The 27,699-nt window shown below is 44.9% G+C and overlaps 4 protein-coding genes and 1 pseudogene across 9 annotated transcripts; 3 read left to right on the top strand and 2 right to left on the bottom strand.

Moving 5' to 3' along the window:
* Positions 1-1,495: 1,495 nt before the first annotated feature.
* LOC120643510 (calcium-binding protein CBP-like) lies at positions 1,496-3,764 on the bottom strand. Its single transcript, XM_039919893.1, has 5 exons — positions 3,085-3,764; positions 2,420-2,466; positions 2,144-2,319; positions 1,905-1,923; positions 1,496-1,820 (listed from the first exon to the last, which is right to left on the bottom strand). The coding sequence occupies exons 1-5, from the start codon at positions 3,668-3,670 to the stop codon at positions 1,716-1,718; spliced, it is 933 nt and encodes a 310-aa protein (XP_039775827.1). The 5' UTR covers positions 3,671-3,764; the 3' UTR covers positions 1,496-1,715.
* A 4,979-nt stretch (positions 3,765-8,743) lies between these two features.
* Positions 8,744-12,557, top strand: LOC120643511. 5 transcript variants are annotated; one of them, XM_039919895.1, is made up of 13 exons: positions 8,744-9,084; positions 9,207-9,304; positions 9,603-9,685; positions 9,836-9,962; positions 10,094-10,157; positions 10,486-10,583; positions 10,673-10,757; positions 10,871-10,994; positions 11,266-11,367; positions 11,452-11,516; positions 11,853-11,934; positions 12,030-12,109; positions 12,203-12,557. In XM_039919895.1, the coding sequence occupies exons 1-13, from the start codon at positions 8,870-8,872 to the stop codon at positions 12,258-12,260; spliced, it is 1,281 nt and encodes a 426-aa protein (XP_039775829.1). In that variant the 5' UTR covers positions 8,744-8,869; the 3' UTR covers positions 12,261-12,557. The 5 variants fall into 5 exon arrangements, 2 of the variants coding, with proteins under 2 accessions (XP_039775829.1, XP_039775828.1); XR_005663023.1 differs by having other exon boundaries at positions 8,748-9,084; positions 11,439-11,516; XM_039919894.1 differs by having other exon boundaries at positions 8,752-9,084; positions 12,015-12,109.
* Positions 12,558-12,757: 200 nt separating this feature from the next.
* On the bottom strand, positions 12,758-16,120 carry LOC120643513 (cytochrome c-type biogenesis ccda-like chloroplastic protein 2). The gene is made up of 12 exons (XM_039919896.1): positions 15,952-16,120; positions 15,789-15,860; positions 15,625-15,680; positions 15,219-15,346; positions 15,009-15,094; positions 14,877-14,908; positions 14,510-14,671; positions 14,160-14,232; positions 13,939-14,039; positions 13,635-13,727; positions 13,441-13,487; positions 12,758-13,088 (listed from the first exon to the last, which is right to left on the bottom strand). The coding sequence occupies exons 1-12, from the start codon at positions 16,037-16,039 to the stop codon at positions 13,013-13,015; spliced, it is 1,014 nt and encodes a 337-aa protein (XP_039775830.1). The 5' UTR covers positions 16,040-16,120; the 3' UTR covers positions 12,758-13,012.
* Positions 16,121-16,172: 52 nt separating this feature from the next.
* LOC120643514 lies at positions 16,173-20,076 on the top strand. The gene is made up of 2 exons (XM_039919897.1): positions 16,173-16,529; positions 19,060-20,076. The coding sequence occupies exons 1-2, from the start codon at positions 16,439-16,441 to the stop codon at positions 19,821-19,823; spliced, it is 855 nt and encodes a 284-aa protein (XP_039775831.1). The 5' UTR covers positions 16,173-16,438; the 3' UTR covers positions 19,824-20,076.
* Positions 20,077-22,851: 2,775 nt separating this feature from the next.
* Positions 22,852-26,546, top strand: LOC120643515 (annotated as a pseudogene). The gene is made up of 9 exons (XR_005663026.1): positions 22,852-23,127; positions 23,238-23,360; positions 23,552-23,638; positions 23,727-23,831; positions 23,966-24,127; positions 24,820-24,855; positions 24,975-25,046; positions 25,550-25,827; positions 26,116-26,546. The product of XR_005663026.1 is annotated as a PP2A regulatory subunit TAP46-like (transcript).
* Positions 26,547-27,699: the final 1,153 nt, after the last annotated feature.

Here is a 27,699-nt window from a genome sequence, read left to right on the forward strand (position 1 = left end):
AATCTGTCAAGTATTGCACTTGATTAATCTTTAAGGTCTTGATGATTGCTGAAGCTAGCGTTAGGGCATGTGTCTCAGCTTGTAGTGGATTCAGCGCTAAGTCAGTAACTGCCTGAATGAAGACATTGTTGAGCGTAGCTTGTTGTGCTCCTTGGATTAAAATTCCAAGGCCAGCTTGTCTTGGGTTCGACCTCTGTGCGTCTGGTGTGATTGCTGCATCCACATAGCATCTTGTTCCTGAAAAAGGTGGGAGCGTGTTGTTGTGTGGTGGTGCTGTATTTTGTGGCTGGGTGGGTGCAGAAGGTTGATTTTGCAGCTCTTGTGTGATAGTGTGTGAGATATGGATGTCTGCCTTAACAGCATGAAGGACATGTGAAACTTTCCACTCTTTTTTGTTGAACCTGTGATCATTCCGAGCTTTCCAGAGGAACCACATAGTGGTAATCAGCCTCTGAATCTCCTGCATAGAGGTAGTAGGGGTGATGAGTGATCTTACTTCTTGTTATACTCCTTGTGGTCCTTGAGGGAGGAGGTCTGTTCTGATGGAAGGCGTTCCTGCAAACCATACAGCTCTAGCAAAATGACATGAAAAGAAAAGATGATTATCAGTTTCCAAGTTTCCACAGCATGCGCATTTTTCATCAATATGCTGGGAAAAGCGTCCAGCTCTTTGTCCTGTCGCCAACGCTTGCCTAAGAAGTCTCCAAGTAAAAGTCTTCAGTCTTGGCTGCAATAAGCTGTTTCTCCAAATAATGTTCAGAATGTGCAAGATAGGTTGTGGAAGAGCACGACTGCGTTGATTGTTAATAGGAGCCGGGTTTTGATTTGCTAACATTAGGTATGCTTCTTTAGCAGTGCAGGTGCCTGAGATGGAAGTGTCCCAACAAAGGTAATCATCATGGTGGTGATTAATAATCTGGATTTTTGTAACCTCTTGAACACTTTGAGGTCCAAAGAAGAGCTCTATTTTTTGTGTGTCCCAATGTCTTGTGTGTTGGATCCAAAGGTCAGAAACTATGTTGGGGATGGAGGTGCGAGGTGCATTATCTTGTAGTCTATCATGCATATCGTTCCAGGAGGCTATCCAAGGTTGAGACCAAATATTTGTGTTGCCCTTAGCTATTTGGTAGAAGTTGTGCTCATGTAAATAATTTTTTATTTTTAAGATAGAAGCCCAGAAAATGGATCTAGGAGTGTGCAAGGGCGCTGTCCAAAAACCACCCATCTTTTTTAAAAATTTGTGCAAAGTATACTGCGAACTTTTTTTTTCCTCGCTTGTTTTATACACTTTAATGATGCCACGGACAAAAAGTCTACTCTCTCTCTCTCTCTCTCTCTCTCTCTCTCTCTCTCTCTCTCTCGTTTTAACGATGCCACGGACAAGAAATCGACCGTGAAATACAGGTCTTAGACTCATGCTGGTGACCGAAAGTCGCTGTCAATTATCTCGCGGCGGCAGAATTTGGGAAGGTGCTGACACGAGTGGGAGAAGCAATGGACGGAAAATGACTAGATGGTTATTGTTGAACAAACAGATCCAGTGCTATATATAGGTTGTAGCATTTTCTGAGCTAAACATACCCACCCATCAACTTTATGACAAGCAACACTAGGAACACCAATCAAATCCAAGAATTTTAACTCAGCTCAAAACAACTCTCTCCACTTTTACACAACTGGCATGGCATGCTTAGCTTTGGCTCTGAACTGTGCTACTAGGCGATGAGGAAAGGGAGCACGGTCAGCATGAAAGCCTCATAAGTAAATGCCGCAGACCCGGAGTATGCGGTGTCCTTCTCCTTGAACTTCTCAGTCAGTCCCTGCAAATAGTTGAAACAAATGAGCACAAGATAACAGAAGATGCCAAAAAAAAAATGCTGCGATTGTTCAGTATGGTAGAGTACCTTAACAGTGAGGCAACATCTGCAGAGGTAAAAGGAAAAAATGGGGAAAAAAAAGTTAGGATTGTGGTACTGGGCAGAATGAAAGCATATAGGATATCAATGAGTTATGAAATCCAAGATAACAGCACTGTATGATCCATGCGGCTATATCCATAACAGAAAAATCTGAAGGAAAAAAAATCATTGCCAGGCAACCAGTCAAGAAACAAAGACCAGTTAAATTGAAGGAAGGCCCTTACTCAATGAAGTTATCATATTCAATTGCTCTGCTCTTGCCCCCAGTCTTGTCAAATTTAGACACAAGCAGGTCTAGCACAGTTGGAGAGACGGAATATCCCAGACTGAGAAGAGCATCACGCAGTTCTGATGAGTCAATCTTACCACTCCGATCACGGTCAAATCTTTCAAATATTGCCTGAACAATAGAGCGAAACATTAGTACCAGTGCTAAGCATGACTGATTTGCTTGCCTAAAAGTAAGAGAAAAAGGAATATTAAGTTGCAGATCATCTTACTCTCCAATTCTGAAGACTGTAAAACACAGAAGTAAATTCCTTGGGCCCTGAAAGGTTGAAAACAAAAGGTAGCACATGAATACCTAGAAACAGAGAAGGTATATGATTTAAAAAGGGAAATCGTGACTCTAATATTTCGCACTAGTTGAGCAAAAGGACCAAGAAACACAACTTAGCACTGATCTTTTGAGTTGAGACTAGAAAATCACAACTCATGACTTGAACTCTACATTTATTATAGCAAAAGAGAATAAAAACAATATATGGAAATCTTACTTAAATTAAATGGTTTAGCTTGTGAAGATCAAGTTAGTATTTTCAACTTGTATCGAATGTGTACCAAATAGAATTGAATGTAAAGAATTGTAGCAAGCATGAATGTCCATATGGCACAAAATTGTCATTACCAAACTACATGCATTACAGAAAAAAAAAGATACAGATTGACATGCCCAGTAGAACCACTTCACCATTCATGAACTACAAAAAGTCCCATGGTTTCCATAAGTCCCATGCACGACGCAAAAACCTAAACCACAGCACCGCTGACCAGCACGAGGAGCACAATGCCGATCTTTCGAGGCGCGCGCTACTGACTAACTAGAAGGAACAATGGCACGCAGGACCGAGAAGGAGGGGGGAGGAGCGTGATGGGCCTTAATTACCGATCTTGCGGACGTTGGTGTTGGTGAATAGGTACATAAGGAGGTGGACGGTGCGGAGGCTGAAGCTCTGGTTGTAACCGGAGAGCGCGGACTGCAGCTCCTTGTCGTCGATCATCCCGCTGCCGTCGCGGTCTGCCGCCTGGAAGCAGGCCACCACGTTGGGGTCGGTCCCGGGCGGGAACGCGGACGGCACAAGCGACGCGAAGGGGCTCCCGCCGTAACCGCCCCCGTACGCCGGCGGCGGGGCCCCGTAGGGCGCGGGCGCGTGCGGCGGCGCGCCGTAGGGAGCGGCGGACGAGGGCGGCGGGGCGCCGTAGGGAGGGGCGGACGAGGGCGGCGGGGCGCCGTAGGGCGCGCCGTAGCCTCCGCCGCCGCCGCCGTAGGGCTGGGAGGAGGGCGGGGCGCCGTAGTTGGGCGGCGCGGAGGAGGAGGAGGAGGTCTTGCCTTCCTTGGGGGGCTTGTCGCCGTAGGGCGGGGCGGAGGGGGCCGGGGAGGAGCCGTAGGGCGGCGGGGCGCCGTAGCCTCCGGCACCCCCGGCGCCGGGGCCGTAGGGGTAGCCGGAGGCGGGCGGCGGGTAGCCGGCCATGGGGGCTTGTGGAGCGATCACACGGGAAGGGAGACGGTGGTGATGGTGGGGAATTGGGAATTGGGAATCAAATCGAGGCTGCGCTTCGAATGGAAATTTCTGCAGCGGAAGAGAGAAGAGAGCAGGCTTTATGACGTGGCGAATCGAAACGGTCTTGGACTGGGTCAACGGCTAGAATTAACCGCGGGCCACCCGACCCGACACGACCCGGTTCGAACTCGACTCGACGACGCGGCGGCTCCAGCGCGTGCGTGCGTGAGAAACGAGCTTGAGCTGCGGCCACGGAGCAAGGAGTTGTGTTCACATCGCTATTTCTGAATGCGGGAACAAACGCAAATATTCGGAGTCACGCGCGTGAGTGCTAGCGAAGGCGGCGTAGAATCTACGGGCTCTCTGCAAGTAAACCAAGGTATTGTTCTTCTTCCTCTCGCGATCGAGGTTGGGAGATCGCCGCCGGCCGGGGGTGGTGGTTGAGGAGGCGGTTGTAGGATTCCAGGGTTAGATCTATTTCTATGATCGGCGGTTTTTGAGGGAGAGATCGATGTGATAATGACTCTACCGACTAACGGTTCGGTCGACATTGGAGGCAAGGTGGCATGGGAGTGCCACTGTGGGGGCTCCTGTGTATCTTCTAGAAGATAGTTAAGCAACTCATATATAAAGTCCACCAAGACTCAGCTGATGACTCATTCAACATTTTACTAAAACAGTGTTGAAATAGTATTTTGAAAAATGTTGAAATAATAGTTAGAAAATGTTGAAATAATAGTTCAAAAATGTTGAACATCAACATTTTCCCATCTTCTTTGTCATCGGTGGCCGACGACGGAGGTGCGGCGGCCGGCAGCGGAGGCGCTCCGGCAGGGCGGGTGGCGGCAACGGAGCAAGCAGGTGGCGCGCGGAGCAGGCTGCGCAGGCGGATCCATCAGCGGCAGAGTAGGCGACACAGGCAGAGCATGCGATGCAGGCCGAGTAGGCGGCGTCGACGTCGGCAATGCGCGGGCAGCCCCTATGGCGGAGCAGGCGCGCGGCAGGGGCAGCGGGTGGCGCAGCCACCACAGCGGAGCAGACGCGTGGCGGAGGCAGCGAGCGGCGCACCGCGGCGAAGCAGACGTGCAACCGCGCGGGGAGCGATGCGGGCATGTGGCGGCGGTAGGAAGAGGAGAAGGGGGAGAGAGAGGGGATGGTAGAATTTGGAGTGAATCCAAGGGTTATGATTGATTGCACGAATCTCAAACAGTGCAAGGCGGGGAAGAAAAAATCTTTCGAAAGATGGATAGGATTTCCGGTGTCATTGGCAAGGCGGGGCTGGACCCCTGGCAAATGGCGGTGGGCCCAAAAAGAAGGTCGGGTCGAAGATCGGCGGTGGGTGGGCGAGCGTTGGGTGGGTCGACGGGCGGGAACACGACGGCGGGAGGGAGCACGTCGTGGACCGCCATGGACCTTCTGCAAGGTCTTGCCTCCCAGTCACGCATGTTGCTCCTAATGAGATCCGAGAAGAAGCAAGCCCACTGTATACTGTCATCCAAATAGAAGATTTCGTAGACATTCTTTCAAATGGGCCAAGATCAGGCCGCAGCCCAACTACTAGCTTGATGGGTGAAGCCCAACTCCGGAACAATAGCACGTGTCGTTGCTGCTGTCATCGCTTAGAGATGAAAATGGTCGGAAAGGATCGATAGAAGACTCCACCACTTTCACTTTTATATTTTTTTACTTGAAAACAAAAACGATACAATATTATTGGAAACAAAAACGGCATGTGTGTTCCGATAAAACTGAAAATGAAACTATCCGGCCGATAGCACATAAAAAATGATGGAAATCCATCAAAACAATATTTCAAAACATATCAAAGCATAGCCATGACACTAGCAATATAATTCGATACATCTGTTAAGCAGTACCAATGATTACCGCATCAGATCATACATCACACATGTAGCATACATATTCGAGGTTCCAAACGTCAATTTATGTGAATAGCCTCAATTCTCTAAACATCACAAATCACATAACAAATGAAGTACTAATTAACTTGGGCTTTTGGATTGGAAAAATGCAAAGCACATCCATGGAAGAAAAAACACAGAAGAAATAAAAATGATGCCGTAACAAAAATGAAACTCTAGCCTTTATGAGTATCTCGAGGGAAATTACTCAAAAAAAAAAGAGTATTTCGAGGGAAATATCAGCGAGCTAAGTGAAACTTTCACTGGTATTTATATTAGTTATTAGTACCGGAGCCACTGATACGTGGACCAGCAAAATCAAGTGGGGCCATCACTAGTGCTCTCTGTCTCTGTCCTTATCTTCTCTCCCTCTGGTTCCTCGTCTGGGCATATCTAGTTTACGGTCGCATGTTTATTTTCATTGGTACAGTCTATTTTCCGACATCTTTAGTCTTTCCCTTTTTGGCATATATGTCCAGGTCCCGTACTTCCAATTAGGCGAGACACCAAAATCAATCCTGGCGCTACAGAAAATGAGATTCCCCCACTGACCCTCACCCTTTTGCATCCCGCAGGCAGGAATTATTTCTCAGAAGCGATTCTTTTTTTTCAGATTGTAAGAAAATTGTGTGTAAAATTTGGATGGGGAAAGTGCGTGAAAAATATTTAAAACAAAAACTTTTTCACTAAAAAATTTATTGAATACAAAATTTGTGTTCCAAATTATTTATGCAAATTTGTTCAAACAAAAAAGTTTTGCATGTATATATTTTGTTGAAATACAAAATTTTGTATAAACGTTTGTAAGAAAACTCAGAAAAAAATTGGGATAAAATTTTTTGAAACAAAAAAGAAATCTGAGAGAAAAAAATTAGAACCAGAATTAAAAAAAACAAAAATTCAGAACCAAAAAACGACAAACAAAACATTTGAACAACAAATTCATGAACCAGCAAAAAAAATTTATGGACAACTTTTTTAAAAAAAAATTATACAGCAACAAAAAAAGAAAGAGTAAAATGCACCACCGGCCCTTGAACTTGGCAGCGGGTGTCATCCAGGTCCCCGAACTCCCAAAATGCACATATGCATCCCCAAACTTGTTAGTTGATTCACGTGATGTCCTCAAACTTGTTAATTGGTTCACGTGAGGTCCAAATCACCATTAATCTTGTTAAACCACCAGCGTGTCAAGCTGATTAGGCGCTGTGACATGTGGAGCCCACTTGTCATATTAATATCCTCCCTCTTCCTTCCTCCGTGCGGTGGCCAGGGCTGCAGAATGCCGCGCCGCGCCGGTGGCCGAGGGCCACGAACGCGTGCCGGTGGCCAGGGCCGGGGGTGCCGCGCCGCCCCGGCGGCCGAGGGCCCCTCCCGCGCGCCGGCGGCCGGGTGGGGGCGGCGGCCGCGCAGGCGGCTTGCAGGGCCGGCGGCCTACCACGCCGCGGCTCCACCCAGGAGCAGGAGGCGGCGGGGCGCAGGGTGCCGCGCCACACCGGTGGCAGGGTCGTGGGGTGCTGCGCCGCGCCGGTGGCCAGGGTCGGGGGTGCCGCGCCGCCCCGGCAGCCGAGGGCCACGCCCCCTCCAGCCGGCCCCGCCTCGGCCGCTGCCCGGAGGCCGCCACCGCCTCATGCCGCCCCCTCCGACCGCCGCCCCTTTGTGAGGCACCGCACGGCCAGGGGCGCCGCACGGGCGCCTCACGGCCAGGCCGCGGCCGTGGGTGCGGCCAGGGCGCTCTCTCTGCACCTCGTCCTCGCCCGCGGTTGATGGGCGGCGCCGCCTGGAGCAGGAACCGCCGCTCCGCCCCCAACGGCGGGAGCGAGCTCCACCGCGGCTCCACCCCACTTGGCGAGCGGGAGCCGTTGCGCGCGTACTTTGCAGGGTGCCACCGCCGCCGCGGCGTGGTAGGCCGCTGTCGCCGCTACACCGCACGGGGGAGGAAGGAAAAGGAAGGAGGAGGACGGATCTGACATGTGGGCCCCACAAGTTAGGTCGACGTCATCGTCCAGTTAGCTTGACACGCTGGTGGTTTAACCAGAGTAATGGTGATTTGAACCTCACGTGAACCAACTAATAAATTTAGAGATGCAAATGCGCATTTTTAGAGTTTGGGGACTTTGATGACACCCCTGCCAAGTTCAAAGGCCGGCAGCGCATTTTACTAAAAAGAAAAATTGAGGCAGCCATCGCAGCGCTTTCAACTCACTAGCACTAGCATAGCTGACGAGCAAAAGTGCCGCCGCAGCTCCTCCGGCCACGCCGGGCTCCGTTGTCACCGACGCCGGCCACGTCTGGGCCATGCATCCCCGCCCGCCGTGTGGAGTTCCAGACGCTGGCTTGCCACCCTCCTTGCTCAATGCTCACCGCTATATAGCTCCGCAGTCCGCACCTCTCTGTGCATGCTGCAGGCTGCCAGCAAGAAGATGGTCGCAGGAAAAGAATCCAGCAAAGAGAAGAGAGAGAAAGCGGAAAGGAGAAAAGAAAAGGAGAAGACTAGACACTGGATGAAGATGCGAGAAGATAGCGACGTGGGCGTGGGACCCTCCATGTGAATTGGTTTGCGCTTTGCGAACTGGACGGGTGCAGGTCGGATTGACCGTGAGGTGGCTTCCATCGGGTGACTGTAGAATTAGTACTGGCTCCTGTTTGGAACCAAACTTTTTTCAGAAGTCCCTATCACATCAAAAAGAATTTTACTATTTTATAGTATTAAATAAATTCTGTTTATAAATGTTTTTTGACAGCTGAGTGCTTTTTCGCGAGACGAATCTAATGAGTCTAATTAATTCATAATTTGCTACAGTGATGCTACAGTAACCATTCGATAATCATAGATTAATATACCTCATTAAATTCGTCTCGTAATTTAACCCCAGAGTTCTGCAGTTAGTTTTATAATTAACTTTTATTTAATACTTCTAAATACTAAAAAAATTCCAGGGACTTAAAAAAAATCCCTGGAATCAAATCGAAGCCAAGGGGCAGCTGGGAGCAGGAACTGTGGGCGTACGTGGTGGCCTGCCCCGCGCAGTTCAGCGTTGAGCTCGTCCTCTCACGCGCCCCGCTACTGCTGCCACTTGCTTGCGATCTCGCTCGACTGCGGTGCAGGTAAAAAGGAAGGAAGGAAATGGTGCCACCGCGGCCGGACCGGACCGGGAGTTGCTAACGACCACACACCTGACATGTCCATCGTTCTAGCAACGCTTCTCCACATCTGACATCTCCGTCAGGCAGATAAGCCCACCGAATGGTCGCCATGGCCATGGTCCGAGCATGCGCGCCTCCTGCCGCCGCACCCTCCACCAGGGACGACGCTGCCTCCCAGGTGAAGAGGTCGTCCTACTCCTCGAGGACCGCCCGCGTGCTCGTGCTCGGCGGCACCGGCCGCGTCGGGGGTTCCACGGCCACCGCGCTCTCCAAGCTCCGCCCCGACCTCAGCGTCCTCGTCGGAGGAAGGAACCGGTGGGTGCCTCTGCCTCGATACCAGTACCATCCACTGGCCACCTCCTCTGCTCTGGTCCATTGCCTCGTTTTTATCCTCTTCTTCTGTTCCGGCTGCGTAACCGCCGCTTGCTGATGGGCAGGGAAAAGGGTGAATCCTTCGCATCTAAACTCGGAGAGCGATCTGAGTTTGTCCAAGTTGATACCCGCGACGCAAGAATGTTGGAGGAAGCGCTACAAGGTTAGTAATGCTAATTGCTAATGCAGCACCCTACTAATTCTGCACTGATTCCGCGACTTGTTGTACACTTCACCGATTGATGCTACGATTGCACGCACAATAGAAGTAGCAGTAACCCTCTTAATGAAATATGGTTGGGTCCATCGTACCCATCCGGTCGAGTTTTTATAGCAGTAGCAGTAACTGCTCTTCCAAAGCTCCTCACTTTTCCTAACTCCTTAATAATCTAATCCTTATACTTGAGCCCTAAACCAATGTCTACTTTAGGCTTAACTACCTTAAATCTCTCCCTCCCCAGGTGTGGATTTAGTTGTCCATACTGCTGGGCCTTTCCAAAGGGCGGAGGAGTGCACCGTGTTGCAGGCAGCAATATCTACAAAGGTAGAGCAGACACATGCCATGCTTTTGAGTTTTGAGGCTCAACTCAATTTCATATAAGTATTGTGTTAAGTTTCCTGATAAGATTAAGCAATGCCTAACTCAATCACCTGCAAATGCTATTGGCACAACTTCAAATATTTTACTGAACAGACAGCATATATTGATGTTTGCGACGACACTGACTATTCCTGGCGAGCAAAAGGTTTCCATGAACAAGCGAAATCCGCTGGTGTCCCAGCTATTACTACTGCCGGCATATATCCTGGAGTGAGCAATGGTCTCCACATTTCCCTCAATACAGTTCCTCAGATTTGCCTTTTGTTTGTCTCTTTCTGTTGTCCAGTATCTAATGTATGCTCTTCAATATCTCAGTGTTTATTAATGTGCTGTATTGTTCTCTTCTGACAGTGATGGCTGCTGAACTTGTCAATGCTGCAAGAAGTGAAAATGATGGCGAACCGGAAAGACTAAGGTTAGAGTTCGTCATTGTCTACACAAAATCAAATGTCAAAATACAGTGTATTTAAAAAGGATGGTTGGATTAATTTTTTGTGCTGCCATATAGTAATTAGATTGTTCCGATTAATTTTTTGTGCTGCCATATAGTAATTAGATTGTTCCCAATGATATGTCCCCTTCTCCTAATTGATACGTGAATAATTATGTTATCTTCAAAATACCTGCATAAGCATTGCATTGTACGAATCACTGTCAACCACGGTTCCATGATTTGTGAAGCTAGCAGCAAGTAATTTGATGCATCCATACCTATGTTGTATGTTGCTAAATCCCTTTTCTAGATTCTTTTACTATACTGCAGGTTCTGGTGGCGCTGGTCCAACAATACTGACAACAAGTTTCCTGCTTCTTGGGGAAGATGTAATTGCATACAACAAGGGTACTTCATACTACTTCATTAGTGCGCCTTTGGTGGTCCTCGGAGAAATCTTAAAGTCATTCTTATTTCTATTACTATTACTAATCCAGGAAAAGAAATCAAACTGAAGCCCTACAGTGGAGCTCTGAACATTGATTTTGGAAAAGGGGTCAGAAAGAAAAATGTTTACTTATTGTAAGTAGTTTTCGCCAATTTTTACCGTTCCATATCTTATATTTGACAAAACAGAGACCCAATATAGCCACAAAAAGAAGCAAATGGATTTGACATTACATTACTGATTCCAGGAATTTGCCTGAAGTGAGGAGTGCCTTTAAGATTTTAGGTGTACCAACTGTCAGTGCTCGATTTGGTACTTCTCCTTTTTTCTGGAATTGGGGAATGCAGGCTTTCGCAAACTTCTTACCTGTTGTATGTCTTTTTTCTCAGATTATGCATCATCAAGTTAATTCATCTGAACCCTTCTTCTAGTTTTATTTACCAGTACTAACAAAATTAACGAAGGTTACAAACAGCTATTAGCATCTGCCTTTCAGCAATTACAACATTTAGCCAGTAATTCTTGAATTAAGATTAAACGATATATATTTGACTGGAATCCAGAATGTATACATAAATGATATTTTTGATTGAATTGCAGTTAATTTGATCTCAGTGCCTGACTCCATCTTTCTCTTTCCAGGAGTTCTTGAGGGATAAAAATAAGGTTCAAAAGTTAGTCATGTCAGTTGATCCTTTGGTCCGAGCAATTGATGGCATTGCAGGAGAGCGTGTCTCCATGAGAGTAAGTTCTTTATATGTGTGAGAGGAGTGGTACTTGACCGCTAATGGTCATTGCCTGATACAGTCATTTAGTTTTTTTCTGCAGGTAGACTTGGACTGTTCAAATGGCCGGAATACCATTGGACTATTTACTCATAAGAAGCTATCTGTGTAAGTACAAAAGCATGAACATTGAGCATTTTTGACACCCAATACGTAATTGATATCTAGTATTATAATCTTAACATTGTCACCACCAACCATCTGATTACTTGCAACAATTACGAAGCTTCTCATTTGTCCAAAGCACAACACAATATGAACTGATGGTTTCCTTTGATTTACAACATCATCCTGTGGAAACCCTCCGTTCCATTTTTTGTTTAAACCTGGGAAAAATATCTGGTTCAGATTTTAGTTTTCTTTGTATTATCTTACACTGTTAGAAGTTACCATAAGGAATACTGCCTCTACTGCATCTAAGCATGCTATATTGGAATTTTTCAGATCAGTGGGCTTTGCAACAGCTGCATTTGCTTTGGCGGTTCTTGAGGGCAACACCCAGCCAGGTGTTTGGTTTCCAGAAGAGGTTAGTAATGCTTGAATGGAAGAAGAAAGGAAAGGAGGATTTACATAGGAGCTTTGTTCCCCCAAACTAAACTGTCTCAGTTTGCTGTAATGCAGCCAGAGGGAATAACAGTCGAAGCAAGGAAGCTTCTTCTTGAGCGTGCATCTCAAGGGACAAGCAACTTCGTGATGAACAAGTGATTTCTCTTTTGCCAACCTAAAAAACAGTACATAATGTTCCAACTCATATTTTGTTTGAGCTAAACATGTTCATCCACTTGAATTGGCAGGCCTTCATGGATGGTAGAAACTGATCCAAAGGAAGTCGGGCTAGGAATTTATGTGTGAGAAGATTAAGTGTGCTTAAATTCTTGGATGCTTGACAGAGCTTGACTAAATCTAAGGAGTAAAAAGATGTTGAATGTGACAGCCAGCACCCAGCAGCATGTCAAAGTCCCCCAGATTGAGCAAGAATTTTTTTTAATGATTGGTTGGGCTATCTTTATTTTGAAAGGGTTGTATACAAAAATGATGGTTATAAGGGAAAAAAACTAGTATGGGCGGATAAAACAGTTTTGTGCACCACAAGCCACATGCTTGAATGGCAGTGGAAGCACGGTAAATACAGCATCCTAGACCCAGAAACCATTCGATGTTCATCTCTCCACATATCCGCATTAGGATAAGTTATGCATCGCCTCACTTATTTTCAGCATCACCTCTGTGCAAAAAATTTAAACCAGAAGGTATTTGGTCGTTGACGCCCATAAGGAATTTGACCACTGAATTTGGACCCGCCACATGCCCTGATAACCAGTGTTGGTCATTAGTTGAAGCCCCGATCCTTAGGTACATACGCATATATGGATTTCCATGTATTATATCAATCCTTCCAGTCTCTGGATGTAAGTAATTTTAACAGGGTACACCTCCAATTATTGAGGCCCTTACAGTACAGACTAATGAGGTAAAGATGTCTTGGCTGTATAAAATCATTTACACGCCTATACATTGTAGAGAGAACCAAAAATACTCTCAGTGCTTGATCATTACCTACTGTACATCTGAAGACATTGCTATCACATGTTCAATGGACTGTCCTACATTGCCATTGATGTTGCAGGAAACACCCTGTCCAGAAGGGTGTAGACACCTCCACCAAGTAGAAATGCACCACTGTCGAAAAAATGTTAGTGCAAGAAGTATCCCTAGTAAAGGAAAGAGTATTGGAAGGAACAATTGATAATGATCTTTACATCAGGTCAGTAGTTTACAAAAAAGGGTTCATATGCCATTTCATGTGTGTTGTTTCTTTAGCCAATCTATATATCCAAAGCCCAAGAGTAAATCAAGTTAGCTAGTTTATGACGCAGACTCAGAGTGATTATGCAAGGACAGAGTGTGCAATCTGAAAGTTAGAAAAGTTGCTATTAAGACTTTGACTAGAAAGCACAAGATGCTAATGGATATTAAGCTCAACATTTATTTGTTAAGAGAAAACATTCAAATGTCAGTATGGAGTAGGTACCTGATTGGGTTTATCCATGCTGAATATCTTCTGAATGACAGCAAACTCTACATAAGGCAACTAAGTTAATTATGAGGGGCATAAAAGAGAATAAAAACACATTTGGTCTATTAGTCTAGAGCAGTCTTGAGAGCAATTCAAGGTTTAAATCCTGTTCGAATAGGTCGGCACGAAGAAATAGAAAGCATCCATACCTGCAATGCTCCAGCAAAAGAAGCTGCAATAAGAAGAGGCGCAACATAGCCCGTTGTGTATGTCAACAACAAGCTTCCTCCAATAATGGGGTCCTGACAGAAAAAAAGGTTGAAGTTGTGGTGACAGAATATCCTCATCATTCAGAAAGACAAAAGCTAGGGGAAGCATATAATACAAAATAAAGTACCGCACGGCAGGATGTGATTTACTAATTTTTGACAGTGTCTTCCCCTGTGTTGAAGTTTAAACAACAGTAATAAACTTTTGACTACTTAGACAACTTATGTATCCAATAATACATACTCTTGAAGTGGCAACATATCCCAGAAGGGTAGCAAGAACAGGTGTGCTGCAAGGTGATGCTGCTAATGCAAATGTAAGACCAGCAAGATATGCTTGTACACCTGATATAATATAAAATAGGTGACAAAAGAAATATATTATTTTGAGTAAAAAGAAACATAGTGATACACAGATTAGTATTTTTTCGTTAGGAAATAAACGATGACGTCAGGAGGCATCACTTGAAGGGAGGTTAGCAGCAGCAGCTCGAGGGTCAAAATCACTGAAAAAGGAGGGAAGTTGCAACTCGAGTACCTGTTAAATACATAATAACATGAAATTAAAACATTAAGGCGAAATTTGCGTGCTAATAATACAGACACAAGATAAAAAAACATAAATGTCATTTCATCAGAATGAATGAACTACCACTACAGTCAGTTTATACAAACAAATTACCAATATAATGAGAAACCAAGAAACACAGGTATCAAATCTGCTCATAAATGATTTAACTTAAGGAAATGATGCAGGAAGAAATTTTTCTTGACATGCTCCAGTTTATCCAAATTTTCATTTTGCAGTGATTTACCTCCAGAAGGTTCAGTCCCATGATGATGGCCAACCCAGAAGCAGCCACTGGGAGTCCTTGTCCAACCTGACCATAAGCCTTTCCAGCAAACGAAGCAGCAACACCAAGAATAGCTAAGGTTGTTGCCAGTCCTAATGAAAATGCTATTGAATTTCCGATAACCTAATAGATAGGAAAAGCCATGTCACATACTCAAATACCAGTAATTATATCAAGGGAAGTATCCAGCTGGAAATGTCAACCTTTAATCATTACAGATGCTAGGCTTAATAACTCAACTAAGTGCTTTAGCGGAGGTAAGTTTTTGGAAATATGCATCCTAACTTCTATGTCATGCAGAACCACTTGTTCATTAATCTTAAATTACCTCAGTTCGGCCTTTTCCAGAGCCAAATGCACCTAAAAGTTTATGAAGAAAGAATTATGTCAGAGTCATGAGTGACAACTAATTCTGAAGATGAATCTAACAAACATCTCAAACGATAACCACTATATTCACCTATATATCCCAGGGTCAATGGCAGAACGCTGAGTGTACATGGAGACAAACTTGTTACAAGTCCAGCACCGAAAATGACTGCCAAGCTGGAGGGTAAAGGTAAAGGTGAGGCATAAGAGATGCAAGCATTAGGCAATAGGCAGAAAAATTGAAAATGCCGAGCAGGTAGAAATGTCAACAAGAAGTTAACATAAGTGAAAAGGAACATACCTAGAGAAACTAAGAGCAGATAGCTGATCCTGAACAGCCTCATTAGCCTGCTGTCCAGCAGAAAACAGCAAACCCCCAAACCAATCTCCAATGCCAAGATCGGCCAAAAGAAGTTCTGATGATCCGTGCTGGTGAAAAGCAAGCAGTTTGCAGGGATTGATGCACAATAAATATCACTGTAATGGAAAGCAAATGGATGCAAAAAAGAAAGAACAGGAGACATAAATTGACTACATTACAAGTGAGACATCCTACAGCTTATGCAATGGATGATAATAATATCTCTTGACAAATTAGCCATGCTGTAATCATAACTTGACACGGGTAATCAGGATCAAACAACTCCTGAATGAACATTAAACAGTGAACATGTAACATATTTGAAGGCACGTGTGATTCTCCTAACCAGAGGATCCAATAGCTCGGCAGCATTAGCGGCCCCAGCGGCAACCAAACTCCCCACTGCAACCCACACATCGCCTTCATGTCAGTCACGGCCATTCCATCGAACAGACTGCAACCAAAGTAAGCATGCCGGGAAGTTGGGAACAGGGAAGCTCAGAGCTATACCTGCCACAGACGTCAGCAGCATCGGGCACGGCCGAAGGAGCGAGCGCTCCCCCGATCTGACTCCACGAACCGCTGTATGGTCAAACAAAAACATAAAAAAAAGAGAGGAAGAGGCGGAATAATCAGATAATGGCGCTCGAGCAAGCGGCGGGCACAGACGTACCGGGGGAAGAGGAAGCAGCAGCAGCAGCAGCCTGAGCTGGGAGAGGAGGGCGGCGTGAGCTGCTCGCGGTCACGGGGCGTGCGGCCATGGCGGAGAGCAGGGTGGGCGGAGTGCTAGCAACGGCCAACGACAAGGAGATTGGGAGAGCTGACTCGCCTAGATATTCCTGGCCCAGTTGATGATGGGCCTGGCCCAAAACTACGCCTGAAGAAGGCACCCACGTTTCAGTCGGACTCGGCGGCTTCCTCTTGCCGTCTCCGCTCCCGGCTGTGTCGATATACTCCCGGACACGCGCTGTCCCCGGCGAAGGAAGGCGGGCCCCAATCTCGCGGTGCGATGGATTCGTAGCCAGCTCGTTGGGAGCTAGTTCTTGGGGGGGCGTCCGACTGCCTGCCATTGGGCTGCCTTGTCTTGGTGCCCCCGGGGCTCGGGAGCTTCGGCGAATCGTTGAGTTGGGGGTTTTTCCCTCCTCCTCCTCTTCCTCCCGATGGGGGGTTGGAATCGGTCGCGGTATGTGAGGAGGCAGTCGGACCGCTCCCGCCGCCCTTCGCACCCACCTCTCCCTCCGCCTGATTACGGTACGGGCGGATGCATCTCGTTGTCATTCCCATGTTCTTCTGATTTGGGTTATATCATCACGTAATCTCTTGTGGAACAGAGATTCGGTGACCTCTGTCACTGATTATAGAGCTTAAAATCAAAGTTGCTGATGCCTGATGCAGACTAACCTGTTGCTTTAAGCTTTCTCATCTGTCTAGACTGTTCTTGCCATTGCAGTACAATGAAGTAACAAAAAAAAATGCTAGCTTTACCTGAATATTGTAGATAGCCATTCCTGTTGGGGAAATTGGAAAAGGGTGGTACTGGCATACTGCAATTGCAGGCTGTGCTTTCTGGCCACTGTTCATTTTGTGTAGTGTATCATGTGTCCCAACAATAATTTATATCTGGTGTTCAAATTGGTAAATGGTAATGACTAATAAGGAACGTTAACACAAAATGTTTTGAAGATACATGGAAGTACAAATCACGCAGTGCACTGATTTTAAGTTTTTGAACCATTGCCCCTTCTAGTTGGCTGCAGTACAACCGTTCATTTAACCATTTACATGGATCCAATGACTGGAATCGTCTGGACTTATGGCTCACTTCACGCCTTGTGTGCTATGTTTGATTGCTTTGTCCTTTTGTGCACTTTGTTGAAACGCCTTGTCACTAATCCCTTCCTGATAAAGCAACTGAGGTCCATCCATACGCCTGCCAATGAAAGTATTACCATTGTCCCATACATGGTGACTGTCTGATTTTAAGATTTTGAATGTTTCCCTCTTCTAGTTGGCTACAATACAACCATTTATTTCACCCTTTATATAGGTAACTGCTGGGATCTTTCGGATTCATGGCTCACTTCGTGCCTTGCTCCATCTTCAATTACTTTCTCCTTTTTTGTACGCTTCGTCGAAATGCCTAGTCTCTAGTAGTCAATTCCCTTCCTGATTAAGCAACCAAGGTCTGTCCGTACTTCTACCAATGAAAGTAATCCATTGGTCCCGTAAAGGGTGTCCATCTTTTTCTTATGTAATATGGCCTCAAATTTATGATCTGCTGAAAGACACATGTTCAGTTTCTTCCTGCTTACTAATTCTTATGGACATATCGTTAATTAAATGACACGTTGAATCCAACTGTATAGGAGATAGAGACTTACCCGTAGAATAAATGGTGCCATTTAAGGACCATACCCTTATATCAAGAATTATGAATGGTTCCTTTATTTTGCATGCTGTGCATATGACTGCCTAATGTTTCCACCACGCCCGTGATCTTCATTCATATGAATGAAGAGAAGGTGGAAGACTATCCATAAAATTTCTGATTTTATATCCTAGCTCAATTAGCTTGGATTATGAAAGTAGTACCTTATAACTATAGGCTCTGAAGCTAGTAATCCTACAATGTTGGGTTATATGGATAAGCTAAATTTTAGCCTTTAGGGATATGGTTTTGGTTTCAAGGTTAGGATTTTCCTTACCATTCTCAATACTGACATGATTCGTCGGTATCATATAGAAAAAGTGAAAATTATTTTTTAAAAAAGGGAATACTTCTGCTTTCACCAGTGTACCGGTTTGCAAGCTGGCAAACAAGTTCCTTTATTAAGTTTCAGGAAGCCTTATTACTGTAGCCATGAACATAAGGAAAGGTTTCAAAAAAATTTCAGACAGCATAGGAAACTTAATGTTCCTTGTCCACTATAGTTTTGTCTTTTTTTTTCAGAGCAAGTAGGATAGGCACCAGCTTTATGTGTTGAGACCAAAATAAAGTTACAGAACAACGTCAGCACATAACATCTGAACTTCGGCATAGTGGAAAACACTCTAACAGAACAAGAACGGGAAACAAAGTTCCTGGGTGTCTTTCTTGGCATCATAGCTTTTGTCCTATATTGATCTTCTTCCTGTGAACTGATTTCAACTTTCCAGTTTCAGTGTTGCAAACCTCTCATTGCTATGAATGTATTACATCATGATTGGGTTTCATTAACTAGAGTAATTTTCCATTATTTCAGAGTTTATTGTATTTTTCTATTTATCAATATTTTAGAACAAAAGGGCCAACAACATTTCGCCAGCACTACTGGTTCAAAAGTCAGCTTAACTTGGAAAGAACATCTTGTAAAGCTAGAGTGCCAAATTGCCAATAAAACTAGAATGACAGAACAAGAACCTTTTAATTCTATGTAGAAGGTGTCTTGAATGAGCACATAAAAGCCTCTAAATTTATCTTCTTTTATATATTGAAAACTGTTCTCTGCGATTGTAAACATGGATGATTGGAACAAGTTTTATCTCTGGACCCCTGGGGTGCTTGGTTTCTAGCCTTATTGATAATTTGAAGAAAAAAGTATTTCTCTTCCAGGTTACTGAACTCACTATAAAATTCCAATCTGGTATCTTCCAAATTTAGACAGCAGAGTACTGATCAATCTAGCTGTAAAATAATTTATTTTTGTCAGTTTGCTGAATGCAGTAGGTTTGCAGATCCTGTATTATCCTTCATTACCACGATGGTTCCATAAAATTCTAACATTTATTTTCATATATGCAGGACACGAGCACTGCTCAGTACCATTATGGGAAAGGGAATTCTGCAGTTATGTTGGCAACATTTCCTGGCATAGGTTCTGCGAAAACAAGCAATATGTTTCAGTATACAATAACCTTGAGCAGTGGGATGATTCAGGAGCCTTTGAGAATTTTCAGAATTCAAAGGCAAGGTTCTGGGCTAATTATCATGGCCAGCCTTCTGATATTCCTTTGCCAGACCCTGATATGTACATTGATAAGGTCGACCACCGCTGCAAAGTTGACCCTGAGTTGGTAGCTGACCTGGACAAGGTACGGCTACCATTCGACTCGGATTATAGTTCAGCCCCGGCTACTGGATCGGGCAATGCCGGGGCAGATAACAAGTGTACTCAGAACAGGTCTGGAAACTGGGACATCTATATAGAAAAGCCAGCTGAAGTGAATAAATGGGACTGGGACGCCAATGCGATTTGGGGAGGGAAGGATGAATCCTCCAGTAAATGGGTCAATAGCAACTCCGGTTGGGGTGCTTCTCTGGAGGAGCCTAGTTGGCGCGGCTGGAGCAATAACCAGTACGCATACAACAGGAATAATAACTTCTATGGTGGATCCAACAATAATAGATACCGGGAAGAGGATCCAAGTCACACATCTGGAAGGAAACGGAACCGCGGCGGGTACTTCCAGCAGAGGAACAATAACCAGGATGAGGGGCACCACCAAAGAAGCAGCTGGCAGGATCATAGAGGAAGGAACAGGGAATGGCGTCCATTGCACGCCTAGAGCCTGCCAAAAGAGGTCAGGGCATAGAGGGTGGCTCTTGATCGAGTGGCGAAATCGCCGCGTTTTGTTGAGAGATGAATTGTTTGTAGCTTTTGATTTGTGCAGTCAGTGGCTGCTAGCAAATTGGTACGTGTGAATAGATGTTTGAGTTGTGCTGCCGCTCTTCTGGAGCTTTGGTCTTGGTTTTCTTCTGTTGTATACCTGCAGCATGCCATTCCAGGGCAAAGGTAGTTCACCTGGTTATACTTCTCCATTAGCTTTGTTCCCCAGAGGGTTGCAGGGCTCGTGTGTGCGTGTGTGCGCGCGGATGTATGGGTGCGTGTGTGAGCCCCTCAGGCGCATCCTAGATTTCTCGGCACTCCATCTGTGTTTGAGCGTCTGGTCGGCGCCCACTTAAGTTCTTACATAATTCCCCAGTGCTCTCGGATATTTTTTAAAAAAATAAAAAGCACAAACAATCTGGAATAGCACATCACCCCATCTGAAAAGTATACTTCTGAACAGGAGCCGAGGCCCCGTGGAGCTGCGCCAAACAGTCCAAGTAAAAAAACCCAAAAAATCATCAGCAATTAAAAATTACAGCAATTCCGGTCTCCAGACCAAGGTTAACCTAACCGGTGGGAACCGGTCCGGTTTGACCGGTTACCGGTCAAACCGGTCCGGTCCGGTTCCGGTTCCGGCCGGTACCCAACCGGCCAAAATTCAAATTTTAAATTTGAATTCAAAAAATGAAAAATTTCCAAAAAATTCCTAAAAATACTTTGAGGTGTGATGAATCTAATGGTGTCAAATTTTCTCAAAAATTCATTCATTTATTATAGTTTGTGGGAATTTAAAGTTAAATCAAAAAAAGAAAAAGAAAAAAAATGGGCCGGCCCATGAAGGCCCACCGATCAAACCGGTCAAACCGGCCGGTAAACCGGTAAAACCGGCCGGTAAACCGGTTGCACGGGAGCGTTTGAATTTCAAACCGGTCAAACCGACCGGTAAACCGGTAAAACCGGCCGGTAAACCGGTCAAACCGGCCGGTAAACCGGTCGGAACCGGTTGCACGGGAAAATTTGAATTTATTTGAATTTGGATTTGAATTCAACCGGTTTCCACCGGTTACCGGCCTAACCGGTCCGGTAAACCGGTACCGGAGGGCGGCGGTAACCGGTTTCCGGTTGGGAAATAAAACCCTGCTCCAGACTAGGTGACCAAGTCTTGTTCAGATCTTTACCCGTAAATAAAAAAAATATCACATCGAATGTTATTTTACCATAGGCTAACTAGGCTCAAAAGATTTGTTTTGCAACTTACATCAAAACTATACAATTAGTTTTTTTATTTACCTACATTTAGTACTCCATGCATGAGTTATTTGCTATATTTAATGTTTCGATGTGATTTCGATGTGATGGAAAGTTTGGAGAAGTTGGGCGAACTAAACACAGCCATACTTGAAAAAAGTTGCTTTTGTCACATGACATTGGAAAAGATATACTGACCATGTATGGAACACGCTAGGATTTTAGCGCACACATTTCTCGAAAAAAAACCTCAAATGCATAGAGTACTAAATAAAATCTATTTGCAAATTTTTTTTAGGAATGGAGGTAACTTTTCGCGATGAATCTAATGACGATAATTAATTGATAATTGGCTACAGTAATGCTACAGTACAATTCTATAATCACGCGGTCAAAGACCTCATTAGATTCTTTAAGGTTCCTAGTACAGGGGTTCTGAAGTTGGTTTTGTAAACTGACTTTATTTAACACCGTAATTAGCGATCAAAGTTTTCTAGCACTCACTAGTGTAGAGAACCAAACAGGGCCACTGGCTATCACCACATATAAATATGGTAATTAGATGTAGAACATCATATTTAATATTATATTATTTTTAAACAGAAGCCGCGCGAAATGTTAATCATACTCGTGCCTCTCTATCCCCTGTTCTGGTTTGATCCAAATAGGATCACACGTGCAGACCACAGTAACAAAAGTTCTCAAATCGATAGGTCGAGAGAAACGCGAAACGTGGTACCTTGTTTAAGAGTGATTAACACTTTGGAACGAAAATGTACCCGTGTTTCCGGTACAGAAACAAGCTCGGCATGAAAACGTGGGCATGGTACCACATTCCTGGTGACTATGCTGCAGACTCCCGATGTCCCTAGGCCTCAAATTAAAATTGCACCTGCACCCTAGAGTTCGCCCTGCTCTGGCAATCACTGGCGACCAGGCCTCCCCTGCTCTCGCAACCCACCGCAGCTAGCCTTCTCCCGCCCTCTCCTACTTGGGATCTCGGCGAGGTTGAGCAGCTCGATGATCCGAGCCCTGGCGCTCCGAAACTCATCGTGGGAGAGAACGCCACTAGCGTTAGTGCCCTTGATGGCGGCATCGATGAGTGGGAACGCCACCAAGAAGGGCTTCGAGCGGCGATGCGCCATGCTGCTAACTCCGCAGGGGTGTGAGAACGCTGGAGCGAGATGGATGAGGTCAAGGACGCAGACATGGCTGGGGATGCCAACGCCACCACGGAGGACTGGGGGGATGTAGGTGAGCGGCTCCCCTCCAGTGGTCCCAGAGGTCACGACCAGCGCCTTGTAGGCGGCCTCTCAGAGGTCTGCGGCCGAGAGCGGGACCCTGAGGTCCAAAAATGGCGAGTGGAGGATCTAGGAGGAGGCCGTCGCCATGGGTGGGAGAAAACTGTTGAAGAGTGGGACCGAATGCCTTTTATTTACTAGAATCTTGATATGAAAAGATAAAGGAATAATTATCTTTTATAAATGTGTTGATATCTCTTTGAGAAAAAACATATTATTATATATATTATAATGTTTAGCGAAAAATTAACACTAAATTGTAGCGTGTGCGTGATAAAAAAAAATTATTAGCTCGTGGCAAAAACTATTTTTTAGCATCCAATTTTGCCTTGGAAAAACGTGGCAGCGGGGCTTTGGTTGGGTCGACCCGAACATTCTGGCGTCTCAGGTGGGGCCCACGCGACGGCAACGAAGCGAGCCGATCCGCCCACGACGGCTGCCTCCTGGCTCCTGCTCTGCTCTTCTCTGCTTCCTCCCTCCCCACGCGAGCGCTCTCTCCTCTGCTTCCCCTCCTCCCCGCGACTCCGCCCGGCTCTAGGGTTTTGCCCCCGATCGATCGAAATGGTGGAGGTGGAGGAGGTCGGGAACAAGATGCAGTCGCAGATGCGCCTCCATCCAGAGCCGGAGGACGACCCCGACCTCCCGCTCCCCGCCCTCTTCGACAGGGCGTCCCGTCTCCACGGCCTCGCCTCCAGCTCCGCCCTCGACCAGGTTCCTCCCCTCTTCTGGGTCGCCTCGTCGTCCTTCTCATAAGCGCCAAGAGATTGGGCTCTCGGGGGTCCAGTGGTGCTTATTACGTGCTTTGATTTTGCGTTGGGCAGGAAGGGATCCGGAAGGGGGTCGAGCTGCTGCGGCGCTGCGACGAGATGGTCAGCAAGCTCGGCCTCTTCTCCACCAACGAGACCAAGGAAGACGTCTCCACCGCCAACCTCAAATACCTGCTCGTATGCTCCCCTCCCTCCCTCTGCTCCGTGAACAAGTTCATGAAACAGGCCATAGATGACACTAGACGGGTAGTCAGTTATCAGTGCTGCTTGGATCGCAGCAATGCTAGGAAACTTACAGCCTTTTCAGCGTTTCACAAATTCAATTGTTGCTTTGGTTATATCTCAGATGACCCTTGTTGGTAATTTAGGTCCCATACTACCTAGGGGAAATGACTGAGAAGATTGCACAGGAGGACAGGATCCCAATTCTTAAGGCATCACAGAACCATTTGAAGGTAAGCAATCTACCTGCCAAATTGATTCATTTGTCAGCACACCACCACCCATTCCGTATGTACGAATCACTTCTGTTATGCACCACAGGAGTTTATTGCTCTATGTGAAGCACTAGAACTTATTCCAGAGGATGAGCTTGAATTATCTAGACAGAAGCAGCCTGATACTATGGCAAACAGAAGAGCACAGAAGGTGACACTAATTACTTTTTTCGGCTCTTAGCATATACAGTTTGCAGTCTATAGTAGAAAAAATCTGTTTACTCTGACATGTTTTCGACTCAGTTAACCTCCTGTAATACTCTGTTTCGTATTTCTGGAGCCTAGATTGCCTGGTTCAGATGTCAAAAAGCTGCAGAAACGAAGCTCCAAGAGATTAAAGAGAGAAAAGAAAGGCGTGGGCGCTCATTGAGGGCAGCTGCTTTATCTGCTCCTGTTGAAGCTGGGGAGGAAGATGCCTTGGAGGATGATGGGGAGGAAGAAAGAGAGGTTAGCATGCTACACCTGGAAGGTGTTCTGTGTTGAATCATATGTTTATTCCGGTTTCTTTATTTCAGCATATTTAATTTGAAATGAGTTGTGATGTAATAGAACATATAGCTTTGCTCCTCGACATGAGGGATTTTTTTCCAATTAAAATGAGCTGTGATCTACTAGAAAAATATAGCTTTGCTTCTCTTGACAGGAAGGAATTTTTTAATATTTCAAATTAACATGAGCTGTGATATTCTAGAAGATGAATCTTTATTCCACTTGACATGAGGGATTTTCATTTAGTAAGTGTAATGCCTATAGGGACTAGGGAGCTTTATGAATTCGATGCATATAGCTAGTTCTTAATTACATGCAGGAAGTCAACCACACACCCTGTAATGCTCGTTTTAGTGCATACCAAGCCCATGAGGATGAATCTTGTTCTCTCTAGTAACAGTTGACACATAGCTACTACAAAATTTGTCCCATAGAAATAAATCTTCAGTGTAAGTTCTTCAAATTTTAATCCTTATTCTTCCTATGCTATTTAAATTGGCATGATTAAATAATTCTTTTAGAATCTATACATTGTGTTTTCGTATCTTATCAATGTGTGGTTCCAAATTTTATACTATCACCTTGCACTTCATTTTTATAATTAATCAGAACATATGCTCTGGTTCTTATCTACTTTTGCCATGTTGCAGGCATGGTTAGCTACTATCTCATTGGCTCTCTGCAAGGTTAGTCTGTTGCGACTAGAAATTTTACATAAGCTTAGTTTAGAGGGTTTCGATTTCTCAAATTGCAGTACTTGCATTCATAATATTTAAGCACTGATCTGATGTTATTCCTTATGTAGGCCTTTGATCTTCTTGACATGCTAAAGAAGGAAGAAGAAATGCTTCTAGCTGTAAAGGAAAGACAGGAAAAGGTAATGCTAATAATAGTGATTTGGCAATTTCTTGTCCGTAGCATCTTAGGCCTATCATTTTTAGAAAACTTTTTTCTTCTGAGAATGTGGGATTCTCAGGCTATCATGCCTCACATAAATATTATAAATGCATATAATTTATCAGTGCACAAAATTTTAGGGTAGCTGTGTTCTCAACATAGCATCTGCCAAATGTTAGCCGAAGACATGATGTCTTCTGATTGGCATCTCTTCTTATAGCTTCTTTCATTATGATTGGGAAATGCTACAGGGCATTGGAAACATTCCATCCCATGATTTTTTTTCAGGAAATTATAAAAATATTTCATATGGTGTGAATCTGATTGTTGACTAGTCTATGCATATTTATGAAGAACCGTGGCTATTAAAATGTCTACAGGCGATCCTTTCTCAACATATGATCTAGTAGATTTTCTAACCCAAAAGGCAATTACTTTCATTAAACATAAATTTTGCCTGCAGTAACCTTTCCGTTTCTGTAGGATGGGAATGCATTTGCTCGTGAAATGCTTGATGAACGTACACAAAAAGCTGAAGCATGGCACCACAATGCTGCAAACCGTGCACCATATTCCAAACCAGCTGATCCAATCACTTGCGCAACATTTGCTCAAGACGTCCTTGAAGGTAGAGCAAGTGTTTCGCAAGCTCATGAGCACAAACACCAACCCCTGATATTTGGACCTGCAAGTCTTGTTGGTGGAGGACTAACCAGTGAAAGGGAAAGAATGGCAGCACAAGTTTTTCAGCCCGGTTACAGGTATGTCTTAAAAAGTGTTATACACCTAAACACTGCAATGTTTGTGTTGTTTCTATACTGCGCATATCTGCTAATAATGATAACCTTGTGGTGAACATGGAACGACCACTATTTACAATTCCTAGTGAAAAACACTCCCAAGTTACAATATCGTACCGATAAATTTGAGTGTACACCTATGGAGTCTTGATTTATCCTGTATCCTCCATGCTTTGATGTTTCATGGTGGAGCATTGTTGGAGTTGGTGCTAACCTGAGTACCCATCCTATCGCTTGAATCATATATAGGCTGCCAACAATGAGCATAGAAGAAGCTGGTTTACGTGAAATGAAAATGATGGAGAAATGGCAAGAAAGAACTGCAAATATGATCAAAGAAGCAAACTCGGCATGGCACAAGGACGGTACTAGCTCAGCTCAAGAGGATGAGGATGCAGAGGAGGCAAAAGCAAGAGCTTGGGACGACTGGAAGGATGACAACCCTCGTGGTGCTGGCAACAAGAAGCTCACGCCCTGCGGCTAAATTGCTTGCAATGTGTTGAAATACCCCCTTGTGATGGATGTTCGTGTAGATTATAGAATGTTTGATTTTTGTTTTTGTCTCAGTTGTGCTTTTGTAGTAATTTTCTGTGTATAATACGATACTGATGATGTGCTCTGCAAGTCAGCAAGTGCATGATTACATTGTTTCTGAAGAGGGGTGTGCTGTTGAAAGAGTAGCATCTTGTCTGTTGATCATGTCGTGGGTGTTATCACTTGTCTTCTGGGTATGCGAACAGGCACCGCATGATATACCGCTTCGTGTGTGTTGTATGGCTGAAGAAATTTTGTTTTGACACATCCATCCGCGATAGCCGATTAGGCGTCGTCGTGGTAGCAGGTCAGCTGGGAGCTTCTGGCTGGGCATGGAGTTGTTGCGGTAGAGTGGTGTCGCTCGAACCGTGTGCAGAATAGCACAAAAGTTGCAATTTCGATTTGATTGATGGGATTGAGTAGAGTTGGTGGCTGGCCCTAGTACGTTTGATTCGGCTCTTTTCTTCTCCTTTTGTGTTTGCCTTTTTTATGGATAAAGAATTACCATTTCTCTCTATCCAGAACAAGGGCTTTTTTTTTTTGAAAAAAAGTTACAACACGATGAGCCTTGGGTACAATCAAATATTGACGCAAAAGTACAAACAATGCCATGGAGTCAGCTACGGCCATGCACAGCTTCTGGAATGCTACACGAGTGGAGTTTATGCCAGGTAGACACCAGTAGTGTTTACCAATACTCCAAGAGGAAATAGATGCACTGTTTACCTTTGATCCTTGCCAACATCAAGCGAAGTCTAGTGCTGACGAACCTGAATCGAAGTACATGGCATTGGCAAAACTTTACAGCTCAACAACTGCTTAAGGACTTGTTCGGTTGCATATGGTTTCATTCTGGACCCGGAATGATAGAAACAATAAGAGATAACAAAAGACTCGGATTTATTTCCGGTCGGAAACTACTTGTAATAAAATAAGCTCACAATAGATACAATAAGAGATCCGGAATCAATCTATGAGTCTAGAGATGGGGAATGAATCCGGGTCTTTTGTTGTATCTATTATGAACTTATTTTGTTGCAAGTAGTTTTCGATCCGGAATAAATCTGAGCCTCTTATTATATCTCTTATTATTTTTATTATTCTCGTCCTCGAATGAAACCGTATGTAACCGTTAGTACTATCTGGTGGGTGCGATCCTGTCTGTGGGTGCTGCTGGCTTTTGCAGTTTTCAAGGAGGCAGTGCAGCCGTAACGCGGCCGAAATTCCTGATGAGTTTCCGAACCAACTCACGCTACCAAGGTCAGTCAGATTCAGATCACGCTGCTGTCTGTACCTCGC

Source organism: Panicum virgatum, chromosome 8K (genome assembly GCF_016808335.1).
Source record: "Panicum virgatum strain AP13 chromosome 8K, P.virgatum_v5, whole genome shotgun sequence".
In the NCBI taxonomy this organism is placed as follows: domain Eukaryota; kingdom Viridiplantae; phylum Streptophyta; class Magnoliopsida; order Poales; family Poaceae; genus Panicum; species Panicum virgatum.

Excerpts from the sequence above, each read along its gene's own strand:
- LOC120643510 (XM_039919893.1), bottom strand. The coding sequence starts at position 3,670 with ATGGCCGGCTACCCGCCGCCCGCCTCCGGCTACCCCTACGGCCCCGGC. Across the intron at positions 2,467-3,084 it reads CACCAACGTCCGCAAGATCG|GGCCCAAGGAATTTACTTCT; the intron begins GTAATTAAGGCC and ends TCAACCTTTCAG. Across the intron at positions 2,320-2,419 it reads ACAGTCTTCAGAATTGGAGA|GCAATATTTGAAAGATTTGA; the intron begins GTAAGATGATCT and ends TCTATTGTTCAG.
- LOC120643514 (XM_039919897.1), top strand. The coding sequence starts at position 16,439 with ATGGGGGGTTGGAATCGGTCGCGGTATGTGAGGAGGCAGTCGGACCGC. Across the intron at positions 16,530-19,059 it reads TCTCCCTCCGCCTGATTACG|GACACGAGCACTGCTCAGTA; the intron begins GTACGGGCGGAT and ends TCATATATGCAG.
- LOC120643511 (XM_039919894.1), top strand. The coding sequence starts at position 8,870 with ATGGTCGCCATGGCCATGGTCCGAGCATGCGCGCCTCCTGCCGCCGCA. Across the intron at positions 10,758-10,870 it reads AAGAAAAATGTTTACTTATT|GAATTTGCCTGAAGTGAGGA; the intron begins GTAAGTAGTTTT and ends TACTGATTCCAG. Across the intron at positions 10,995-11,265 it reads TCGCAAACTTCTTACCTGTT|GAGTTCTTGAGGGATAAAAA; the intron begins GTATGTCTTTTT and ends TTCTCTTTCCAG.
- LOC120643513 (XM_039919896.1), bottom strand. The coding sequence starts at position 16,039 with ATGGCCGCACGCCCCGTGACCGCGAGCAGCTCACGCCGCCCTCCTCTC. Across the intron at positions 15,861-15,951 it reads TGCTGCTTCCTCTTCCCCCG|CGGTTCGTGGAGTCAGATCG; the intron begins GTACGTCTGTGC and ends TTGACCATACAG. Across the intron at positions 13,089-13,440 it reads GCATGGATAAACCCAATCAG|TGGTGCATTTCTACTTGGTG; the intron begins GTACCTACTCCA and ends TTTTTTCGACAG.